At 42.0% G+C, this 22,363-nt stretch overlaps 1 protein-coding gene across 1 annotated transcript in view; it reads right to left on the bottom strand.

The window, feature by feature from the left end:
• Positions 1-3,854: 3,854 nt before the first annotated feature.
• Positions 3,855-22,363, bottom strand: part of LOC117528727 (coronin-7-like) — a 111,221-nt gene continuing 92,712 nt past the window's right edge. Inside the window, exons 8-9 of the mRNA XM_034191363.1 lie at positions 7,345-7,428; positions 3,855-3,941 (exon numbers count right to left, since the gene is read on the bottom strand). Of these exons, the coding sequence (XP_034047254.1) occupies positions 3,855-3,941; positions 7,345-7,428 (171 nt within the window). The remainder of the gene's footprint in view (positions 3,942-7,344; positions 7,429-22,363) is intronic.

Raw genomic sequence — 22,363 nt, 5'->3', positions numbered from 1 at the left:
TGCGTCTGTCCATTTCAAATGAGCTTGGGCCCCGAGGAGACTGAGGCGTTTCTGGATGTTGTTGATGTATGGCTTTCGCTTTGCATGGTAGAGTTTTAACTTGCACTTTTAGATGTAGTGACGAACTGTGTTAACTGACAATGGTTTTCTTAAGTGTTCCTGAGCCCATGCGGTAAGATCTTTTACACAATGATGTCAGTTTTTAATGCAGTGCCGCCTGAGGGATCGAAGGTCACGGGTATTCGATGTTGGTTTCCGGCTTTACTGTTTACATGTAGAAAGTTCTCCATATTCTCTGAATCTTCTGATTATAAGGACTGTAGATGATGGAATCCCTAAATTCCTTGCAATTGAACGTTGAGAAACATTGTTCTTAAACTGTTGGACTATTTTTTCATGCAGTTGTTCACAAAGTGGTGATCCTCGCCCCATCTTTGCTTGTGAACGGCTGAGCCTTTTGTGGATGCTCCTTTTATACCCAATCATGACTCACCTGTTTCCAATTCATTTGTTCACCTGTGGAATGTTCCAAACAGGTGTTCTTTAAGCATTCATCAACTTTCCCAGTCTTTTGTTGTCACTGTCCCAGCTTCTTTGAAATGTGTTGCAGGCATCCATTTCAAAATGAGCAAATATTTGCACAAAAACAAAAAAGTCTATCAGTTTGAACATTAAATATCTTGTCTTTGTGGTGTATTCAAATGAATATAGGTTGAAGAGGATTTGCAAATCATTGCATTCTGTTTTTATTTACATTTCACACAATGTCCCAACTTCATTGGAATTGGGGTTGTATTTGGTCCCATTCGCTCGGCTGTACCGAGTGTGTTGCACATGTTCAAAACACTCTTAGCACCATCGAGATGAAATGCACATCTGACGGCGGTCTATATGCAGTTTTCGCATCATCTGATCGCAGTCTACATATTCTGACAACGTCAAAACAGCATCTGAAATGATCTAATCGTGGTTGATTGAGCTCTGAGATCGACTGGACACAGCAAAGACTGTTGTGGGATGTCCACCTCCACTGGACCCCGGCCAGGGAGAGCAAAGGAAATTTTGACATGTAATAACATGTATGTGGCACAAATTCATCATATACAGTGAATGTGAACAGCGCACAATCAAACCGAAATTACCGTGTGCTGCTGCGCCTCTTCGTGGTCTCATGTGCAGTAATGCATCACAGCACACGTCAGGCATGGAGCTGAATGGATCTCACCGCTGTAATATGCATGTTATTACCTGATGATCATCAAAACTCGGTGTGACTTGGAACTGTATCCCAGGCCGTGACAACGTCATTAAACATGAAACTCACCTCCAGCACGGAACCAGGACAGTGCAGAGTGCACAGGAACCAAATCACAGCCTGTGGTGAAAAGCCTCACCCTGGCTGCAAAAATTTAATCCCATGTGATAATCCAACCGACATCACGGTGTACAGAGTTGTGTTGTGCTCCTGAACTGAGCAAAAAAGAAAAAAAATTAAAGTTCGTTGGAAAGGCTGCGTGTGACGCATGGTGTGACTGCTTGGCCCACTGCCAGCAAACTTTCAGCAAAGGTGTCCAGTGGCACGTGCGCCCTGTGCGCATGTGCGCCTCATGAGCACGCTTAGTGGCTCATGCAGCCCTTATGAACACACACACACACACACACACACAGCTGAGTGATAATTTCAGCCCCACGCATGCGCTGCCGACTCATGCGCACGTGTGCATGAGGAACACAGCACTGCCTCCCACTCCGGTCCTGTGTTTGCCATCCAGACGTTTGGACATCAGGCAGTCTTCAGCGTCTTTCATGGCCGTCTGACGGCAGTCTGTGTCATCTAAACTGTTGTCTACATGCACTTTGGATGCCATCGTGCAGGTGTGGACGAGGTAATCTGGATGCATTGTGACACGGCTTCCCACGCCTCTTTCACTCCATCTGCATCTGATGATGGTAATATTTGCCATTTCGGCCTGGTTCCTGCACACTGTTGCTATGTGTGACAGGGGCTTCAGACCGAGCTGGTGGAGGAGAACTGAGTCACTCCTTGTGTCATAGTTTGAAACCAATCAAAAAAAAAGAAAAAAAAAGTTAAAACTACCCTCTTCAACTATATAGAAAATAGATTGAGACAACTTCATCAATGCAGAGAAGGGCAACTCATTTTAAGTCCAACCCAGTCCAGCAACACAACTTCAAGACTCCCAGAGCCAAAGTATTAACAGTATGTCAAAGACAACAGATAGTGAAGTTGATCAAAGTGCTCAAAGAGCACAGGAACCCCACACCCATTTCAGCATATCAGGCATGTCAATGTTCCCTTGGCTTGACCTATTAAATCAGTCAATTCACAAATGCAGAGAGGTGGCTCTGTGGTGAAAGAGTGGGACTATCAACATTCACAGAAAATTTTGCATAGTAAAATATACTCTGCCCGGATAACATTTGGTCCCGGTCCAAACAGAGTTAAATACACTCTACTGTAGAGTGAAATCAGCGCTACCGTCTTGTCAAATCATGTTTTTCAACTCCAATAACAGTCATTCACAGCATGATAGAGTTGAATTTACACTGTAATAGAATTGATTTTGCACTGTGATAGAGTATATTTAACTCTATTTGGACTGGGACCAAATGTTATCCTGGCACTCTGAAAATCTACTGTGTATGTAGACAGGATCCAATTCCAGGTGTGTGCTTTCAGGGTACCAAACTGTGTCCTTGGACATCTGCATTATCACAGTGCACCCAACTGTATATGGGTTCCAGCCTTGGCTGTGGAAGCAATCTAAGTGCACTGGTGTTCCACGCAGTCGGAGTCCAACTCTGCATTATGCTATCCTGTCCAGGGATAAGCACCAGCCTTACTTCAGGTTCACTAAAAAGAAAAAAAAAATCTGAAGTAATTTCCATAAAATTAGTCACTTTCCTATATTTTTGCATGGGGCTGCAAATTTGAACTAGACTGTTCAGTGGACTGAACCATGAAATGGCTTCTTCCTATCCATAGATCCAATGTCCCTGCCACATTTGATAAATATAACGCAATGCTAAAATACCCAAATTCTGTTTCCTAAAAATAGGAAACAGAATGTGACCTTTTGACCCCTTAAACTAGGTCAAGGTTAGCCATCTTAGAACTTGTCCAAGGTCTGTGTCCCAAGAATGCTCCCTGTGAATTTGAAGACCCTGAATCTAATAGGAATGGACTTATGCTGAGCACAGACAGATGGACGGACAGACGGACGCAAAGTTTTCGCAATACCCAATGGCCATATTTTAGCTTCAGGTAATAATCAGAGTTGCATGCTTACAATGTCCAACCAATATGCAAACACTGAGACAAAGGCCATCACATAAGTGTACACCTCTCACAGAATTGTTAATAAAATTAGAACTTTTAGTTGTATATCATAAAGAACTAGTAATGAAAATACACACTTAAAATAACTGCTGTTAGTACTTCATAGCAGAAGGAAAGAAAGACAGTCACATTTTATTTAAATGAGATCAGCATAACACTCACCACAAAACTTGACCATTTGGGCATGCCGGGGAAGACGTGCAGACTTTGGGACACTTTGCAACTTGTTGACATCATGTTAATATGCATGTACCGCACATACGTTGTATGTCAAGTGTGCAAAATTATGCGCACTCTTTAACACTCACTGGCAGACGGGGATGTGCATCACCATCTTTATGTGAAAGGACAGCATTTCATTCTGGGACATGTTGGAAAAATATGCACTTGACAAAAAGTGTGTGCATGTATCACAAAGCTGTAGGATGCAGCTACGAGGGGAGTATCCTTTCTCCTGTGGTTCAGAATGTTTGGATGCACAACGTTGGGGTACTCACCCACTGGATGTTCCAAGTGACACAGAGCTGAGAGAGGAGCTCAGATTCCTGCTGTCCCAAAGTCTTGCCTCTCGGTTACGCATCTACACAGGTGCGTAAGTGTCACATGTTGGTATTTTATACAATTCTCATCTAAGTCCATGGCTGTCAACCCCCAGTGCTGTGTATTTCCCATTTCTCTGCTTTCAACCACACTTGATTAGCTACATCAGGTAAGATAACATAAGATAAGGCTTTATTGATCTCACAGTGGCGAAATTCACGTTACGTCAGCTCTTAAAAACACATAAGATGGGTGCGAGTAGAGGAAAAATGTGCATCAAACAGCGTGTGCAAGGATAAGCAATAATAATAATACTTGTAACAATACAATAAAATAAGAAAATGAGGTATATATATATATATATATATATATATATAATATACACACACACACACACACACACACACACACAGGTACACCAGGGGTGGTGGCCAAGTGGTTAATGCGCTTGGTTTCAGTGCAGAAGGTTCCGGGTTCAAATCCCACCCCTGCCACATTTCTCCCTGTAATGTGGAGTTGCATCAGGAAGGGCATGTGATGTAAAACCTATGCCAATTCAACATGCAGAGCCACCTTGTATTTGCTGTGGCGACCCCAAGTGCAAACAAGGGAGCAGCCGAAGGGACTTATATTTATACAGGTACAGTATGTTTACTGAATCAAGAGCTGAGGGACACAGAATAAGCTAACCAGGGGCGAGTAGAGCAGGGAGAGGTGGAAAATATGCAGTGCTGGGAGCACTAAGCTACAGAACTCTTTATTTCATCACCAGTATTTACAGCATAAACTGGATCTGCATTAAACAGATATGGATTCATACATGTGACTATCTTGTGTAGCATTTACTGGGTAACTCACAAGGTTCCCATGGTTTCAGTGGATTAGTCCTGGTTCCAGCAGGAGTCTAAACTGCATTATTCATTTTCTTTATTTCTTTCCCTCTTTAGGAGTTCTAGACATGCAGCATATAGACTTTATGACAAATAAACATCGGTGCTCTTCCTGACACAACTCCATATGTACATGGAGAATGGAGTCCAGGTGGCCTTGAAGCAGGGACCTTCTCTTTGGAAGGAAAGTATGCTAAGCACTTATGCTGCACAAGGTAACAAATATTATATATAGTACATGCTAAATTATAAACCTCCAAAATTTACTTTACTTGAGATTTGATCCAGTGTGCATTATTTTAGCCTTCAGTAGCTAAATTCTTGATTGGCCATTTGAATTTCAGTAAGCAGTCAGGTAGGGATCAACTGAAGAATTACACAGGGGTCAAAATTTAAAGATGCTCCAATCATATTGAAAACTATACCATATTATTTGTCTGATCACAAAGATTCCAAAAAGGTATAGTTTGAACTATCTGTGACTGAATGTTATGGAGTTATGGGGTAAAAACAGCCAAAAGTTAAAGTTGCTCTAATTTTGGTAAAAAGTGATGCAAATTATTGGTTGAGGTAATAGGGTTTTAAAAATGAATAGTTTCCACTATGTGTCATGCTTAGTTATCATGTTACGGGTTAAGATATGACACATCAAAGTCAAAGTCAACTTTATTGTCAAATATGCTATACGTGCTCGACATACAGCACAGATGAAATTTCAGACCCACGGTGCAGAGTATAGAATAAAAACTACTACTAAGCTAAGTAAAAAAAAACTTACCATGATTCCATGTCATGGAATCCAATGGACGTCGACATTCTTTGACCTTTACTTTGGAGACCAAACATTGAACACAGTCAAGACTATTCCATCATATTAGCTCAACCAATAATTTGTACCACATTTTACCAAAATCGGAGCAACTTTTGCTGTCGACCCCTGTACAAACAGAAATTGACCTCTGTCACCATTTTGCTATTTTTACCCCATACCTCTATAAGGGCACCTTCACACATAGTGTGAATTTGGTCGAAATGCGCATTAAGTGCGCATGAAACAGGAATCGTATGCAAACCGGTGTAATTTCATAGCTGCTTCCAACGCCTCGTACACCTGTTGCTACAACTATTTGTGCACACCAGCAGCTGAAAGTGTGTGCTGTGCGAGCCGACTGAACCCTCTCGCGGGGGTGACACGCATGAACATCTAACACCGCTCGCATGGCATTTAGAAATGTGCGGGCATTCGCACTCTTGACACAACAACAGTCTGCAGACAATCACTGTCGTACTCTCAGTGAAATTTGTTTAAGTGCCCCATGAGTGTGGCTTTGGTGTGTGTAATGAACTGACAGGAGGGTGTGCTATGACAGAACCAGCCATGCAGATCTGTCATTCTGGACATCCCAGCTGGACAGTACTGTGTTTGGCCGGACATGGACTAACAACTGACCACTGTGACACGCATGTGTCTGTTTGCTGTTATCAAGTGGACAAAAATAAAAACATATATCACTGTGGCGACGGGGCTGCAGCAAGCGAGTGCGCGCATGCACAGCACACACATGGACAGGCTTGCTCCCCGGTGTATGAAACGGAACCTGTCAGATCATAACACGCAGCAGGCGATCTGACGGTCACATCACCCACGTGAGCTCTGTTCCATATGACGCAGTGTCCTGCAGCATGCCATCCACAAGACACACGTGTCGGCAAGACGCACGCAGGCCAGCAGGACATGCACCAGCAGATGTGGACATGAATGAGATGAGCGAACTGCCTCTCATTCATGTGATTTCATGACTGTACATTAGTGACCAGGGGTCATCTAGAGAGGAACAGACAGATCATATTTCTATTGACCGCTTGATGAGAGGGATTTAATATAATGCAATGTTTTTATATGATACGTCGTTTGCATTTATTTAAATGCGGCCATGTGCTTCCTGAAATAAGGCACTGTTTAGCACCTTTTACAGGACAGTGATGGTAGCTCACTTGGTAAAGTTTCTGGCTGCAATCAGAGATTTTGGAAGGCACGGGTTTGAATCCCATGGATGACATCTATTTACTTATTTTTTTCCAGCTGCTGGGGAAAAGCTGCTGTGTTTCTGTGTCCATGGAACTGTCGCAGCATGTATTTTTTATTTGTTATTTATTTTTTTTCTTCACACCAGCTGCACGATTTGTAACCTCATCGTGCAGCTGGTGGCACTGTGTTCCCGCATGCACGAAACGTCGCACCAGCATCGTGCATGCCTGCCCGTCAGCACTATGTTGCACATACCAGCTGTTCTGACGGGTGTCGACCTGGAGTTGTACATATCCGCACTATGTGTGAGGGGCCTTAACATTCAATCACAGACAGTCCAAACTACACCTTTTTGGAATCTTCTATCTTTCCTGTTTTTACCCATCACCATGGGCTAAATTCACACACTTTGTGTGATTGTTGCACTCATTACATTAAATAATTTGCTTTGCAAACACAGGAGGAGCCCTGCTTCCTACAAGTACACATTACATCAAATAATCCCCCTGCAAAGTGTTTCTCACCGTATCAAAACCAGTGGTCACTAAAAGATCATCTTTGGTCCACAGGATGCGCGAATCCTTGTTGCTCTGAAGACTCTTGACACTCTAGAAACAAACAGCGGAAATAGTGAAGTCAATGGTATATCAAGGTACTACATCATAAGAAAGTAATTACATGCTACAGTACAAGACATCTTCAAGTCAAAGTCTCTAATGAACACATAACATAGAAGTCTGCTTAGAGACAAGGGAGCAAAATCTGCAGGAATGAGAAGATGACAGACAGAAGCAGGAAGTGAGAGACAATCCGAAGGTACCTTTGACAGATCACTGCATTTGGACAGAACAGAACTTGTCCCATAGCGGGAGTGGGGAATAACACTTGTTAATGTTGATACGGCAGACGAGGCGCCTTTTGCCCAGAATTTACATAGCAATCTGATATTTATAATGCAGTTTCCATGGTAAATATACCAAAACAACATTGCCAGCATGAGGCATAGTGGTGCCAATGATACGTGCTGTCAGATATAACTGCTAAAAGCAAGTGCAAGTGCAAGAATGAGATAAAATATGCTGCAAAAAATCTTTACAGACCACAAAGGCAAAGGAAAAGTCAAGGAGTAAATTCTGCAGTAGTCTGTGTGTGTTGTACTCAACACTTGGCTACTATAGATGAATGGGCAATAAAATGTCAATATGGGGTACAAAAAAGTTCTTAAAACAAGCAGCAGTCGCCTTGGTAGTCACCAGTCCTACACTTTGCAAATGAATAATTGAAGCTCAGTATGCGCTACATACAACTTCAAAACCACACATACAGTACATTGTACGAGAAGGACAATACTCAGACAAAATCCTTTCTGCAGAGTTCTGTGGCTTTGTAAGTTGTTTTTGAAATTTACAATGCAATCACTGAAAAAACTATCAAAGAATAATGGTTCAACTGTGATTTAGTACTTTTCTATGCAGAAAGGCTCTCGCTCTCCCCCATTTACTGTGAACCTTACTTGACCATCCATTCATCCATCCATAAACCCACTTACTCTAATTAAGGGTCATGGAGAGGGAGGAGGACTGGAGCCTATCCCAGCAGTCATATGGTGTGAGGCGGGGTACAACCTGGGCAGGATGTCAGTCTATTGCAGGGCTCACATGACTAACCCCCATCAAAATTCCTACCAAATCCCTTCCAGTGAGTTGTTTGACATTATGACAATGATGTTTGAGTTTAAATGATAACTGCTATTTGCAAGAACATAACAGTTTACGGACTCGTGTTGTGTGGGCCGCTGAAGAGGAGGTACTGCTGGCCCACCACCACCAGAGGGCACCCTGCCTGGAGTGCCGCCTAACAGGAGTAGCCAGGGTGACAGCTGACACTCATCACCTATGACAGCTGTCACCACTCATCTGATCAGCATCAGTATATCAGCAAGACGTCATCTCCACCTCTTTGCCGAGATATCGCTTTACCAGGAAGGTAACGTTCTCAGCTGGCTGTGAGATTTATTCGACAGTAACCTTTTGTGACTTTTTGTGTATCGTATAACAGACTCTTTTTCCAACAAGAGCAGTACCAGGTCCGACACGCGGAGGCAGTGGCCACCTGGGAGTTCGGGACTTGGCGGCTCCAGTATTCCCGGGGTCTGGTGGCGGAGGAAATCGTGTGGTTCCGGTTCTACTTTGGACAGACGTCTTCTATCTTCGAGCCTGCCCACACGACACCTTTTGTGATTTGACCTTTTGTCTATTGTTGTAATCTGTTGTGTTTGTTGTGCCCTTTCACAACAGTAAAGTGTTGTATTTGACTTCCTCCATTGTCCGTTCATTTGCGCCCCCTGTTGTGGGTCCGTGTACCTACAGTTTCCCAACATCATGGACACCATTCAACAATCTCTCTTGCTCTTTTGTTGGCAGTGAAATTCATACAAAATCCTTTCCACTGGGTTGTGTGGAGGCATGATCATGTTGTTTGAATTTTTATGACTTCTCTGGTTGAGTACGTTTATGTGCAGAAACATTCCATCCCTGTCAATGATAACCCCACCTAATCCAAGATAAACACAGTTATCAACTAATCATCCAGTAGGTGGTAAATATGTCTATGTTATATTACATTAGCAAAAATAAAACAGCTTTTTCCAACTGATCTAGTGCAAATAAGCTTGCCTGCTTTGAAAGGGGTTTCATGAATATGTACAGTTTAATTTGGTGAGTTCAAAAGTGATAGTGTTTACTGCTTATTGTGTTAACAAACCAGAGGGCATGAACTGAGCTATCTACAACCCCTGGCAAAAATTATGGAATCACCAGCCTCGGAGGATGTTCATTCAGTTGTTTAATTTCGTAGAAAAAAAGCAGATCACAGACATGAAACAAAACTAAAGTCATTTCAAATGGCAACTTTCTGGCTTTAAGAAACACTATAAGAAATCAAGAAAAAATTGTGGCAGTCAGTAACGGTTACTTTTTTAGACCAAGCAGAGGGAAAAAAAATATGGAATCACTCAATTCTGAGGAAAAAATTATGGAATCATGAAAAACAAAAGAACGCTCCAACACATCACTAGTATTTTGTTGCACCACCTCTGGCTTTTATAACAGCTTTCAGTAATGAGTGACAAACAGTACTCTTCATCAATCTGGCTCCAACTTTCTCTGATTGCTGTTGCCAAATCAGCTTTGTAGGTTGGAGCCTTGTCATGGACCATTTTCTTCAACTTCCACCAAAGATTTTCAATTGGATTAAGATCTGGACTATTTGCAGGCCATGACATTGACCCTATGTGTCTTTTTGCAAGGAATGTGTTCACAGTTTTTGCTCTATGGCAAGATGCATTATCATCTTGAAAAATGATTTCATCATCCCCAAACATCCTTTCAATTGATGGGATAAGAAAAGTGTCCAAAATATCAACGTAAACTTGTGCATTTATTGATGATGTAATGACAGCCATCTCCCCAGTGCCTTTACCTGACATGCAGCCCCATATCATCAATGACTGTGGAAATTTACATGTTCTCTTCAGGCAGTCATCTTTATAAATCTCATTGGAACGGCACCAAACAAAAGTTCCAGCATCATCACCTTGCCCAATGCAGATTCGAGATTCATCACTGAATATGACTTTCATCCAGTCATCCACAGTCCACGATTGCTTTTCCTTAGCCCATTGTAACCTTGTTTTTTTCTGTTTAGGTGTTAATGATGGCTTTCGTTTAGCTTTTCTGTATGTAAATTCCATTTCCTTTAGGCGGTTTTCTTACAGTTCGGTCACAGACGTTGACTCCAGTTTCCTCCCATTCGTTCCTCATTTGTTTTGTTGTGCATTTTCGATTTTTGAGACATATTGCTTTAAGTTTTCTGTCTTGACACTTTGATGTCTTCCTTGGTCTACCAGTATGTTTGCCTTTAACAACCTTCCCATGTTGTTTGTATTTGGTCCAGAGTTTAGACACAGCTGACTGTGAACAACCAACATCTTTTGCAACATTGCATGATGATTTACCCTCTTTTAAGAGTTTGATAATCCTCTCCTTTGTTTCAATTGACATCTCTCATGTTGGAGCCATGATTCATGTCAGTCCACTTGGTGCAACAGCTCTCCAAGGTGTGATCACTCCTTTTTAGATGCAGACTAACGAGCAGATCTGATTTGATGCAGGTGTTAGTTTTGGGGATGAAAATTTACAGGGTGATTCCATAGTTTATTCCTCAGGATTGATTGAGTCCATATTTTTTTCCCTCTGCTTGGTCTAAAAAAGTAACCATTACTGACTGCCACAATTATTTTTCCTGATTTCTTATAGTGTTTCTTAAAGCCAGAAAGTTGCCATTTGAAATGATTTTAGTTTTGTGTCATGTCTGTGATCTGCTTTTTTTCTACAAAATTAAACAACTGAATGAACATCCTCCGAGGCCGGTGATTCCATAATTATTGCCAGGGGTTGTATTCACTCACTGCATTTTAGAGGACACATCCCTCGGCTTTGGAAAAGCCTCAGAATAACTTAAAGCTTTATACAGTATCCTAGTTACCATATCTGAGTATATTTACTAACCAAATCCACAGACAGCTAGAAAGCCCCTTTGCATCTCGGTACTAAGTACTAAAGTTCCAGTAAGCTTACAAAAATGACACTGAGGTAAGGAAGGAAGTTTCCATTGGGTAATTTAATGTTTCCCATAATACCCCTGTGCTTCCCAGAATGCACCACGGCGGCAGCAGAGTTCTGGCGTTTCAAAGTCATGTAAAAAAAATGCTAGCAACGATGTCAATGCCGCTGATTCAGCGAGTTCACGAGCGATTATGATGATGATGATGACACATTCTCCCAAGTTAAGAAGGTTATCAAGAAGAGGTGTAGCACCTGTGATGGACTTCTGCTGTGCCCTGATGTTGTCTTGTTATCCATACTTCACGAGGTGTGTTTACATGGTGCTCTAAACTGGAACTCTGCTGAAAGCGACCTCTCACGAGAGTCACAACTGTGAAACAGCGAATGGAACACGTGGCATTGACTGATCAGTCCACCACAGCTCCCCGAATTACTACTGTCATTTTTACAGCCGTCTGGCATAACACTGATCCTGAGTAGCATTAATTTCATTGAATAGCAGCTTTGCTAAGTCTTAACTCTCACCAAGTCCCTCAAAGAATGTGCTGCAGGATTTTCAAACCACCATTTAAAGGCTGCCAACAACAAACTGAAAAAGTAAATGTGGAGAACCTGAGCTACTACCATGTTGCATTTCTGAACACACTGAAGCTAATGCAACATGGTAGTAGCTATAGTAGTAGATAACCAGCTTGCTCCAAAGTGAACCAAACTGGTTTACTTTTTAGTGCTTCATTTGTGCAGATTTGTGCAGTTAAAATTTTCGTTTGTGCTGCTATAGTTTCTGAGATATTATAAGTTTTATTTTTGCGCTGCACAGTCTGGTTCATTTTGGAGAAAGCTGTGGGGATGATGACCTCTGAATGACCTAAAAAAAAAAACTTTAATATGTCAAAAACCATAGGAGCACAAATGAAAATTTTAACGGCACAAATCTGCACAAACAAAGGTGGGGGTTCAGCTTCACTGAGGTGTCGCAATTAAAAAAAAAGAATCTGACCAAAAATGTTTGTGTATGTCTTTTTTTAATTACTGCAAATTTGCCAATTCTTTGGGTCAGTGATCACAAACTGTCTCAGTGAGATCCTGTGGGCTGACTGAGCAGATGAATGTTTGCTTGTTGGCTGCACTCAAGGTTCAAAGAAAATTTATCCCTCTGAGCTGCGATGGGACTTATCTGTACAACACATGTTGAAGGTACACACCTGCATCTATTCTCACTTCTAAAAAAAATGACACTGTCAGCTGTGCACTTCATCACCTCTCCCTGGGATGATTAATCTTTTCCCCATTTTATATATATATATATATATATATATATATATATATATATATATATATATATATATATATATATATATATATATATATATATACATATACGAGGTCTCTTAGATAATAAACCGACCCTTTATTTTTTTTGTTAACTATATGGATTTGAATGACATGCGATTACACCAATCATGCTTGAACCCTCGTGCGCATGCGTGAGTTTTTCACGCGTGTCGGTGACGTCATTTCCCTGTGGGCAGGCCTTGAGTGAGATGTGGTCCCGCCCTCTCGGCTGAATTCCTTTGTTTCACACGCTGCTCGAGACGGCGTGCGTTGCTTTATCAAAATTTTTTCTGGACCTGTGAGGAATATCCGAGTGGACACTATTCGAGAAATTAAGCTGGTTTTCTGTGAAAAGTTTAACGGCTGATGAGAGATTATGGGGTGTTTCTGTCGGTGTAAGGACTTCCCACGGAGCGGGACGTCCTGCAGCGCTTCCAGGCGCTGTCGTCGGCCTGTTTCGAGCTGAAAACATCCTAATTTAAGGCTTAATTCACCCAGGACATCGTGAGAGAACAGAGAAGATTCAGAAGAGGCCGGCATGAGGAATTTATGCGGACATTCCATTGTTAAGGACATTTTTTTAATGAAAGACATACGCGCAAATTCGCCGAGTCGTTTCCGTGACGACTCGGCAAATCTGTGTGCGCCGCGACAGGAAAAACACCTCCGTGTTGAAAACCATTTGTAGAATTCAGGCGGCTTTTAATGGCTTTCAACAAGTGAGTAACTGAGAAATTGTTTAACAGCTTGGGCATGTTCCAACTTGCCCGTTAAGATTTCCAACGGAGGTGTTTTTCCTGCCGCGACCCCCCGCGGTCGGGTCCAGCCCGACATGCGACTCTGCCCGCACGTTCTTTCATTACAAAATGACCGTTAACAATGGAATGTCCGAATAAACTCCTCATGCCGACTTCTTCTGAAAGTTCTCTGTTCTCTGACGACTTACTGCATCAACAGAGCCTGAAATGTGGAAGTTTTCAACTTGAAACGGCGAGACGCTGCCGCCTCGAAGCGCAGATCGCCGTCAGGCGCCGTGGACCGTCCTTAAAGCAACACTACCAGACCAAAATCTCTCATCAGCCGTTAAAATTTTTACCGAAAACCACCTGAATTTATTGAATGGTGTCCACTCAGTTTTACAGTTTTGAAAAAATTTTTATCAAACAAAGCAACAGGTCTCTGAGCCATTCCTAAACAATGAAAAAATCGACGAGCGGGTGGACAACTCCTCACTCAAAGACTGCCCACAGGCGAATGACGTAACCGACAGGCGTGAAAAAACTCTCGCATGCCCACGAGGGTTCAAGCATGTCTGATGTAATCACACGTGATTCAAATCCATATGGTTTTTTGAAAAAAATAATAAGGTCGGATACTTTTCTAATAGACCTTGTATATATATATATATATATATATATATATATATATATATATATATATATATATGTAATTTTTTTTTATATATGACACATCCTGTGTGATGCACAGACATCCTCTGGCTCCTGGTCTCCTCCCCAATAAGAGGAATTACACAATTCTTTACCGATCTGGCATTCAAACAGGTTTCTGAAGTAATGCTACCAAAGCACTGACAGAGCTGATAATAAGTCCTGGATTGAATAAACACGAGAGTCGTGTCTTTGAATAATTTTTTCAGCCCACTGTCAGTTGGAATGCCTCATCCAGGTGAAGGGAACTCATATATGCCTTGATAAGTCCATGCAAGTGAGCAAGCTGAAAAAATAGCCCGCTACATGGGAGAGGGCCAGAGTAAACCAAGACTTACTACAAGCAATTGATCAAAAAAATGAAGGGAGATGGAGAAAGGCTACAGCCAGCATCCCATAAACAGACACAGAGAGAACTCACTGCCTCTGACTTGTTCCGCACCAGTACCACTGGCAGACTTCCTTCCAGGGACAAGACACTGCACAAGTCTGCACTCTGAACAAATTTGGAAGAAGCAGTGCACAAACCATTCTATCAGCTCAGGGTCTGTTACAACTATTAGAAGCATCGTGTAATATTTCTGCTGATCAACAGAAAACTCCAAATGCATTCGACATGCAACAGTCCCAAATAGCACAATCTGCATTATCTTATACTTGACAGCTTGTACAGTGCCACTGGCCCACTGCAAGAAAAGAGTGTGAGCAAAATAAAATAAATAATGAAATACATAAATAAGATGGCATAGAGTTATGAAGTGATTTTGTATATTTTTAATCCAAACAAAGCAAAAAAAAATTTTTTTGACAGGTGTAACTTATACTCTGGAAAATATAGCACTCTGTCAGACATGGGCCGAGGCGGGGCACAACAGGGTTGGACACAAATGCAGGACTCATACTGCAGGCTTTGGAGTAAAAGGCTTTATCGGAGAAAACAAGCAAAGGTTTGGTACACTGGTGGTGAAACAGCCAAGCAAACAAAACTGTAAGGAGTAGGCAAGGTCGTCGTCAAAAAGAGGCAGGTTTCACTAACACGGCAAGGCAGGATGCAGAGGCTGAGACTAGACCGAGGTCAAAAACAAGATGTGGTCAATACATGGGTAGACAAAAGAACAAGACACCTGGGAGGCTGGTAAGTGAATGTGGAAATTCAACAAACTGGCACTGAAGTGGCAAACACAAAGGACTTAAATAGAACCAGTGGTAATTAGGGAACAAGACACAGGTGCTGGAGAACAACCTGGAAGGGGGGTGTGGCAAACAGAAGGGACAGGACACACCCACACCAAACCCTGAACACCAAATAAGAGAGTGCCGTAAGACAAAAGCAAAGTGAATTGGGCCCAACTCAAAGGTGAGCCTAAAACCACTGTGATCTAAACAAAAAGTCAAAACCACTAATGACAAAACCGAAGTACAAATAAAATAAAAACCTAACATGAAAAAACAAAGAATTAACCAGAGAAGAAATGCAAATACTGGAAAGAAATCAACAACAGAAATAAAGGTTCAGATAAACTAGATTGGAACTAACACATGACCTAAGTAAGACAAACAGATAATTCAACATATGATAAAATCAAAACAAACAGGTGATACAAATAATGATTACACAAAGGGAAAAAGCAAAGGCTGGACACAAACTAGAACAGAACTTGACTCATGACTAAAGCGTGATGAAGAGAAAATACATGATAACTAGAAAACAAAACCAGTGACCTCAATACATCAAACAGAAAATTAAAGACACAGGATCGAAGACTGATACACACGAGTCCAGATAATAAGAGCCCAGAACGGGCTGAATCATGACACACTCATTCTGCAGAGTCAAACCAAACAAACTCTTGCCCATCATTCAATATTTGGATAATTGGTCTGGCTTTGTTGTCTCCCCACAAAATTACCATACCAGAATCTGCATAGAGACCACACCATAGACATGAACCTGGTCTCATTATGCTAATGTGGATCTGAATAATTACTGTGTTCACATTTGCCCTTATGCTAATCAGCGTTAATAAGGAACGAAGCCAGAAACGCACATCCCTCCTTCAGGGAATGCCGTGCACAGTCTTCTGCCATTACAACATCCTTCAGGCCTTCACTGCACTGCCTGAGCCAGCAGCTCCAGGGCTAAAGGCAAATAAACAGGGCAGTCAACTTTCAGAGCAGACAGCCATTCACAATTCATAAATCAGTCCACCGTTAGGTCATCCTTTACTCGGATCCGAAGGCATACGCAGCTCTGTGACAAAGATGTCATCAAGGCTTGTCGAGAAGAGCAATGGAAGTGCAATTGAGGATTTGGGGTTTGCAGGCCTCCATTCACAGTTTCCTAATAAACACTCTCAGTTCAAGAACGCAACCACCAGCTGCCAAATATCTTCTAACACCACAGGGCAGCCAGAGGACAACATCTGGGCCTGTGTGTGTGTGTGTGTATATATATATATATATATATATATATATATATATGTTTTTGCTGCCAAACAGTATCTCCCCTCTACAGTCATAAATTTAGCTTAAATCCCATATACCTAGGGCCTCTCCCATGGCTAAACCTTATTGACATGGTACAAATCGATTGTGATACGGTCAGAGAGGTGGAGAAAGAGAGAATATGGAGGGGCAGGGGGGGAGAAAAGACAAATGTTTTACTTAGCAGCAAAACAAAGGCTCTAAGCTGATGGAATTCACATCGAAGAACAGAGTGAGACAGATGGTTTATGACTTGACGTGACAGAGAGATCTCGCTTCTGATCTCCAACAGAAGATGTGCAAGACTGTGTCACTCATGGAGAATGTTGATTCACTCACCAGGATAAATATCAGGTGTCTGTGTGCACATATGGGAACTATCAGAATCTCTACTTTTCCCCTTCCTCTTTCTCATTACATTTGTATTGGTGAAATGTGCGACATGCATGCTAAATAATGAGCACCAGTGTCACAGTTATCCATTTAGTATGTTCTTATATGCTGGAACTGTTCCAACATGCAACTGGCAGAGGCATGACACACCCTGTAAAATGGTATGGACAGAGGACCCCAATGCAGAGAACAACGGTATGTAAAAGCTGGTTTTATTGCAACAGTTCCAGGAAGCAAAGTCAAAACACTTAAAAACAGTCTTTAGGATGGCAAATAAAAGGCTTGGTTTCTTACTCAGGCAGACGTTTGGAACAGAAGAGTTGCCCACAAATACAAGCAGAGGTTCACTGCACTGTAAATAATCATACTAGGTGACCAATTCCAGAAGAGTAGGTAACACTCTGTGAGAGATTGCAAACCTTGCAAAAAAAAACTACCCATGGAAGTGTAGAGACATGGGAAAATGGAAACCGGAAGTCAATCAACACGGAGTGATTATGGAAGAGATGTCAAAGTAAAAGCATGAGACACAATCCAACACTGGAGAGAATATCAGTGAACACAGAGATAATCACACCAGTGATTGTAAATTCACCTACAATGCAGGAAACTCACTTGAGAGCAAAGAATAAACCAAGACAACAACAATAACAACATGATGACTGCAAAACTCAATTAACCAGAGACCAGAATCAAATGCCACAAATATGACTCATGGCAGCCTGTATGAACTGCCAGTTAAAACAGGGGCTATAAAACAAAACATGGAAGTGGTCACAGTAAGCATCTCTCAACAAGCAACTGCAGAAAAAAGATCCTAATAGGAGTAAATTCTGGAGATGATCTGGAAAAAAATCTTATTCCTGTCTGCTTAATGACATGCCCCGACGGGAGCAGGCAACCACTATGACTCACAGCTTTTCAGATGCTTCAATTTAATTTCTTTGTTGTGTCACACTGTTGATATATTGCTGTCTTAACCTGTGTTTAAACTTCTGTTTCCTTCCCATTGAAAAGAAAGCACTTTCAGTCTTATTTACACTAGAGTCTCAGTACTATGCCTGAGCACATTTGATCCCCAAAATCCAGTTTGTCTGACTATTCTGAGTGGCCCATACCTTGCCTCGACCCACTTGTAGAGGTTGAACTCTGGTGCGGCACGCTTGTGTGACCATCACTGAGCCTGAGTACGGCTCTCTGAACATCACCTCACTGACACGACTGTTCCATTTAGCAATTGCGACTAATGCTGTTATTATTAGTAGTACAGTCTTCAATTGATTCAACAACATTTGGGTTCAAACAGACCTGGTTTCTCACCTTACTGATTAATTATTGTGAGCAACCAAAGCCTCATAATATTTCCTCCTCATCTGCTGCCTCAGTAAAAATCTTGTCACACAATTGACTGAGAAATCCTGTGTTGCATAATTTCAGCATGTGAGAAGCCAGCAAGACTGAAAAACAACTCAAAACAAGCCACAAAATTGGTAACTTTTCAAACTCCATTGTTGTGGTGTGGGAGCCATGTTGCCAGGTCACCTACTTTTGAAGTACTGCAAACTATTCTACTGCCTTGAGCACTTTTAACTCCTCCCCTTTGACTTCTAATATTGGACTGGGTTGTTTTTTGTTTGTTTTTGTTGTTTGCTTTGGGGGGGCTGTTGAGCTGTTTTTTGTTGCAGAGCTCTGGCAACGCAGTGAGGAACCATACAAAGCCCGCCTAGGGAAATGGTGGTTAATTTTTTTTGGCCCAGATTATTACGTTCCCTCACAATACTTTTGCGTTCACTCGCAATAGTTTTTGCATTTCTTCGCAATAACCTAATATCATATTAAAGCTCATGTTTATCAGAGCACACAGTGAGTGGAATCAAGTGGGGGGAGACTGAACGCATATGTGTGTGCGCGCATTACTTAATTGTGATAAACATCTAAACAAGGCTCTGTTTTGTGCTACATACAGTGAAATGTACAGATTTTCAGAAAACAACAAAGGCTGTTTTGTTTTTTGTTTTGTTTTGTTTTTTGACTGCAGATAAACAGATCTTGACAGGAAATTTTCAAGAAAGCTGTTTTTTCTTCTTCTTACTGCAACTTGAGCATGTAACATCTAAACACACTGATTGTTAGATCTTCTCCAGTTCTCCATGCTACACCATATCATCAGCTAGAGCCACGTTTTCCTTCAATCTGCTCCTCATTTCCTTGCTTTCTACACATCCAATTTTCTAATAGGAATACCAGTCCCCTCTTATTTCCCCACCTCTAATCAATAATTCTTTCTACCTTTCATCACCCACAAAACAGACTTCCTCAGTTTTTTCAACAGCTAATTACTCTTTTCAGCAATTACTGCTTGCTCTTGATCCTGTTCTTCTTCATGGCCCATTTAAACTGTATCTGAGAACTCACTACTTTCAATGTAACCTGAATTCACAGAAGCAGACAAGTTTCTAGACACAAGCGGAAAAGAAGGGGAATGGGAGGTAAGGACTGGAAATCAAACTAGCCATTTTATTCTCTCATTTCCTCTGCTGTCTACTCCCCCATTTTCCTTTTTTTTTTTACATTAATTGAAACCATACTTTGCCTCATTTCTTCAACAACTGCAGAAGCCACCAACTTGTCTCTATTTTCCATAACTTCTTCCTTCGCACTCTCCCTTCTGAAAGAAGAAATGAAAGTAAAGGGTCAAAAGCTGGACAGGGAGTACAGTGTAAGGCACACCTGGGCATTTTATGGCTCGCGGGCCATATTCGGCCCCTTGGCTGACTCGGCCCGGCCCACAAATACCTGGAAATTAAAGGATAAAATATTTACTATTTTATCAAGTTAGTGTTGTGGGTGACCTTCGTCCATCCTCCAAGCCATTTGTGGCTACATGTGCATGTCCTCCAGAGTATAGCAGAGCCTGGCACGGACCAATCACCCCACGCTACACAGTCTGGCATGGCGCCATCTCGTAATAGCAGAGGCTGGAACGGAGCGATTGCCCCATGCCACACTGCCTGGCACAGCACGTTCGTGTGATCCATGGGGAACTAACTATCCGTGGGGACAGCGACAGAGATGGTGGACAGAGCCATGGATCCAGCGCCGGAGACAGTTTGGTTTTATACCCACTTTCAGTCCCGTGATCATGAATGTTTCGTTTTCACACTCATGCGCTCTTGGTGCACAGGCTTTTCGGTGTTGGTAAAGGTGCAGGATCATTCATCTACCTTTTCCAGACGATTTGTGACTTTTTGACTTTTTCTCCTTCGTTCTGCTGTTGTGCCTTTATGACAGAACTAAAACCGCACTGCTTTCATTTATTTATTTATTTTAATTTGTTCTCGAAAATAATTAATTCAATCAATGTGTACCGCTCCTCAAAAATGTCCGCGCATGCCAAAAAGAGAGAGGTGGAAGTTGAATGCCAAATTCTGATGAAGTTTAATAAATCCAGGTCCAGGTCCTCTCTCACTGATGATCACCTCTCGGCTGTGCTTCACATCTCCACCTCAGACATTCAGCCTGACTTTCATACATTTGTTAAAGATCAACAGAGACAAGATTTCTCTCACTGAATAAGAAAAGTGGTGTCACGGCAGCTCATGGACTATCTTACTGAGAATAATCTCTTTGAGCCACTGCAGTCTGCTTTTAGAAAATATCATTTCACAGAGACGGCTCTCACTAAAGTGGTGAATGATATTCTGCTTGCAGTGGCTTCGTACACCACTATATTTCTTGTGCTGTTAGAGCTCAGTGCTGCATTTGATACCGTGGATCATTATATTCCACTTGATAGGCTGGAAAATCATTTAGGATTACTGGGAGTACCCAGTAATGGTTGACGTCATACTTGACCAATCGTTCTCAATGTACACTACCTCTATCCTTAGTGACATGACATTTGGGGTTCCACAGGGGTCCGTCTTAGGCCCCCTGCTTTTCTCCCTTTATATAGCACCCCTTGGGCACATATTGCGATGCTTTGGGATTACCTTTCACTGCTATGCTGATGATACTCAGTTATACATGGCAATAACTGCTACTAGCCCATAAAATTGTTCACAGACTGGCACTTCGCTACTTAGCTGACCTAATTAAACCCTACGTACCGGCACTGGCTTTGCGTTCAAGGTGCAGGACTACTTTGTGTCCCTAGGGTGAATAAAAAGTCTGTGGGTCACAGAGTTTTCTCTTATCGTGCCCCTGTTCTGTAGAATGATCTCCCTGCATCAATAAAACAGTCAGATTCTGTAGAGACTTTCAAATCCAGACTTAAGACGCACTTATTTTCCGTTTTGTATGGTTAGCATACTGGCATAGTATGTTGCTATGCTTTTTTCATTTTATTAGGAAACGGAGCATGCCACGGCCTCAACTTTATCTAAATTCTGGGTCTTTTAGTGAAGCTTAGGGCTAGTGGCCGGCGATCACCTTAGTATTTCTTTTGTTTTTCTTGTTGGTTAATGCTGACAAATTATACTGTATTTGTTGTCTTTCTGATGACTGATTCTGTTTTTTTTCTTTTCTCTCTGTTTGAGGTGCAGCTCCATCCAGTGATGAGTCTGGTATCTGTTCCTGAAACCCTCCTGTCCTGTGGACCGGCAATTGCTCCCAAGCAGAGGGTCACGCCTCTGAGTCTGGTCTGCTTGAGGTTTCTTCCTCAGAGGGAGTTTTTCCTTACCACTGTTGCCTGTTTACTTGCTCTGAGGGTTGGTAAGGTTAGACCTTGCTTGTGTGAAGCACCTTGAGGCCACTTCGTTGTGATTTGGCGTTATATAAATGAAAATAAATTGAAACTGAAATTGAAAGTGCCGTCTGACTACAGTCAGACTGCATTCGAAACAATGGGATGGCTTGAAAATGGCATTTGTGACATTCTGGGACGTTCAGCATGTTTCTGGCATGGCCGAATATCCTGACTGCACCTGAATGCACCACAAACGCACCTCGAGTACTGCTGGATTATATTTCCTCCACCCGCAATTGGACCTCACTCGTATGGCAATTGCATTCGTCATATTCTCACTGCATTTTGACACCTGTCTGGGTGATCCTAATGTGTTCCCTCAACATCTGTATTTGCGTTTGGAGGCTCATGCACACAGCACACACACAAATTAGTCGGGGCGGGTCGGAGTGCAGTCTGAGTGTTAGGACGGCTGTCCTCTGCAATTCTTATTCCCCCCAGATGTGGTACGAATCCTCGTGTTTTTTATATTCTGCCTGAGTCGTCTTGGCTTATGATCATTCATACTAAG

This window comes from Thalassophryne amazonica, chromosome 16 (genome assembly GCF_902500255.1).
Source record: "Thalassophryne amazonica chromosome 16, fThaAma1.1, whole genome shotgun sequence".
NCBI lineage: Eukaryota > Metazoa > Chordata > Actinopteri > Batrachoidiformes > Batrachoididae > Thalassophryne > Thalassophryne amazonica.
The sequence above is the reverse complement of the archived record's forward strand: the minus strand, read 5'-3'. Positions and strand labels throughout refer to the sequence as shown.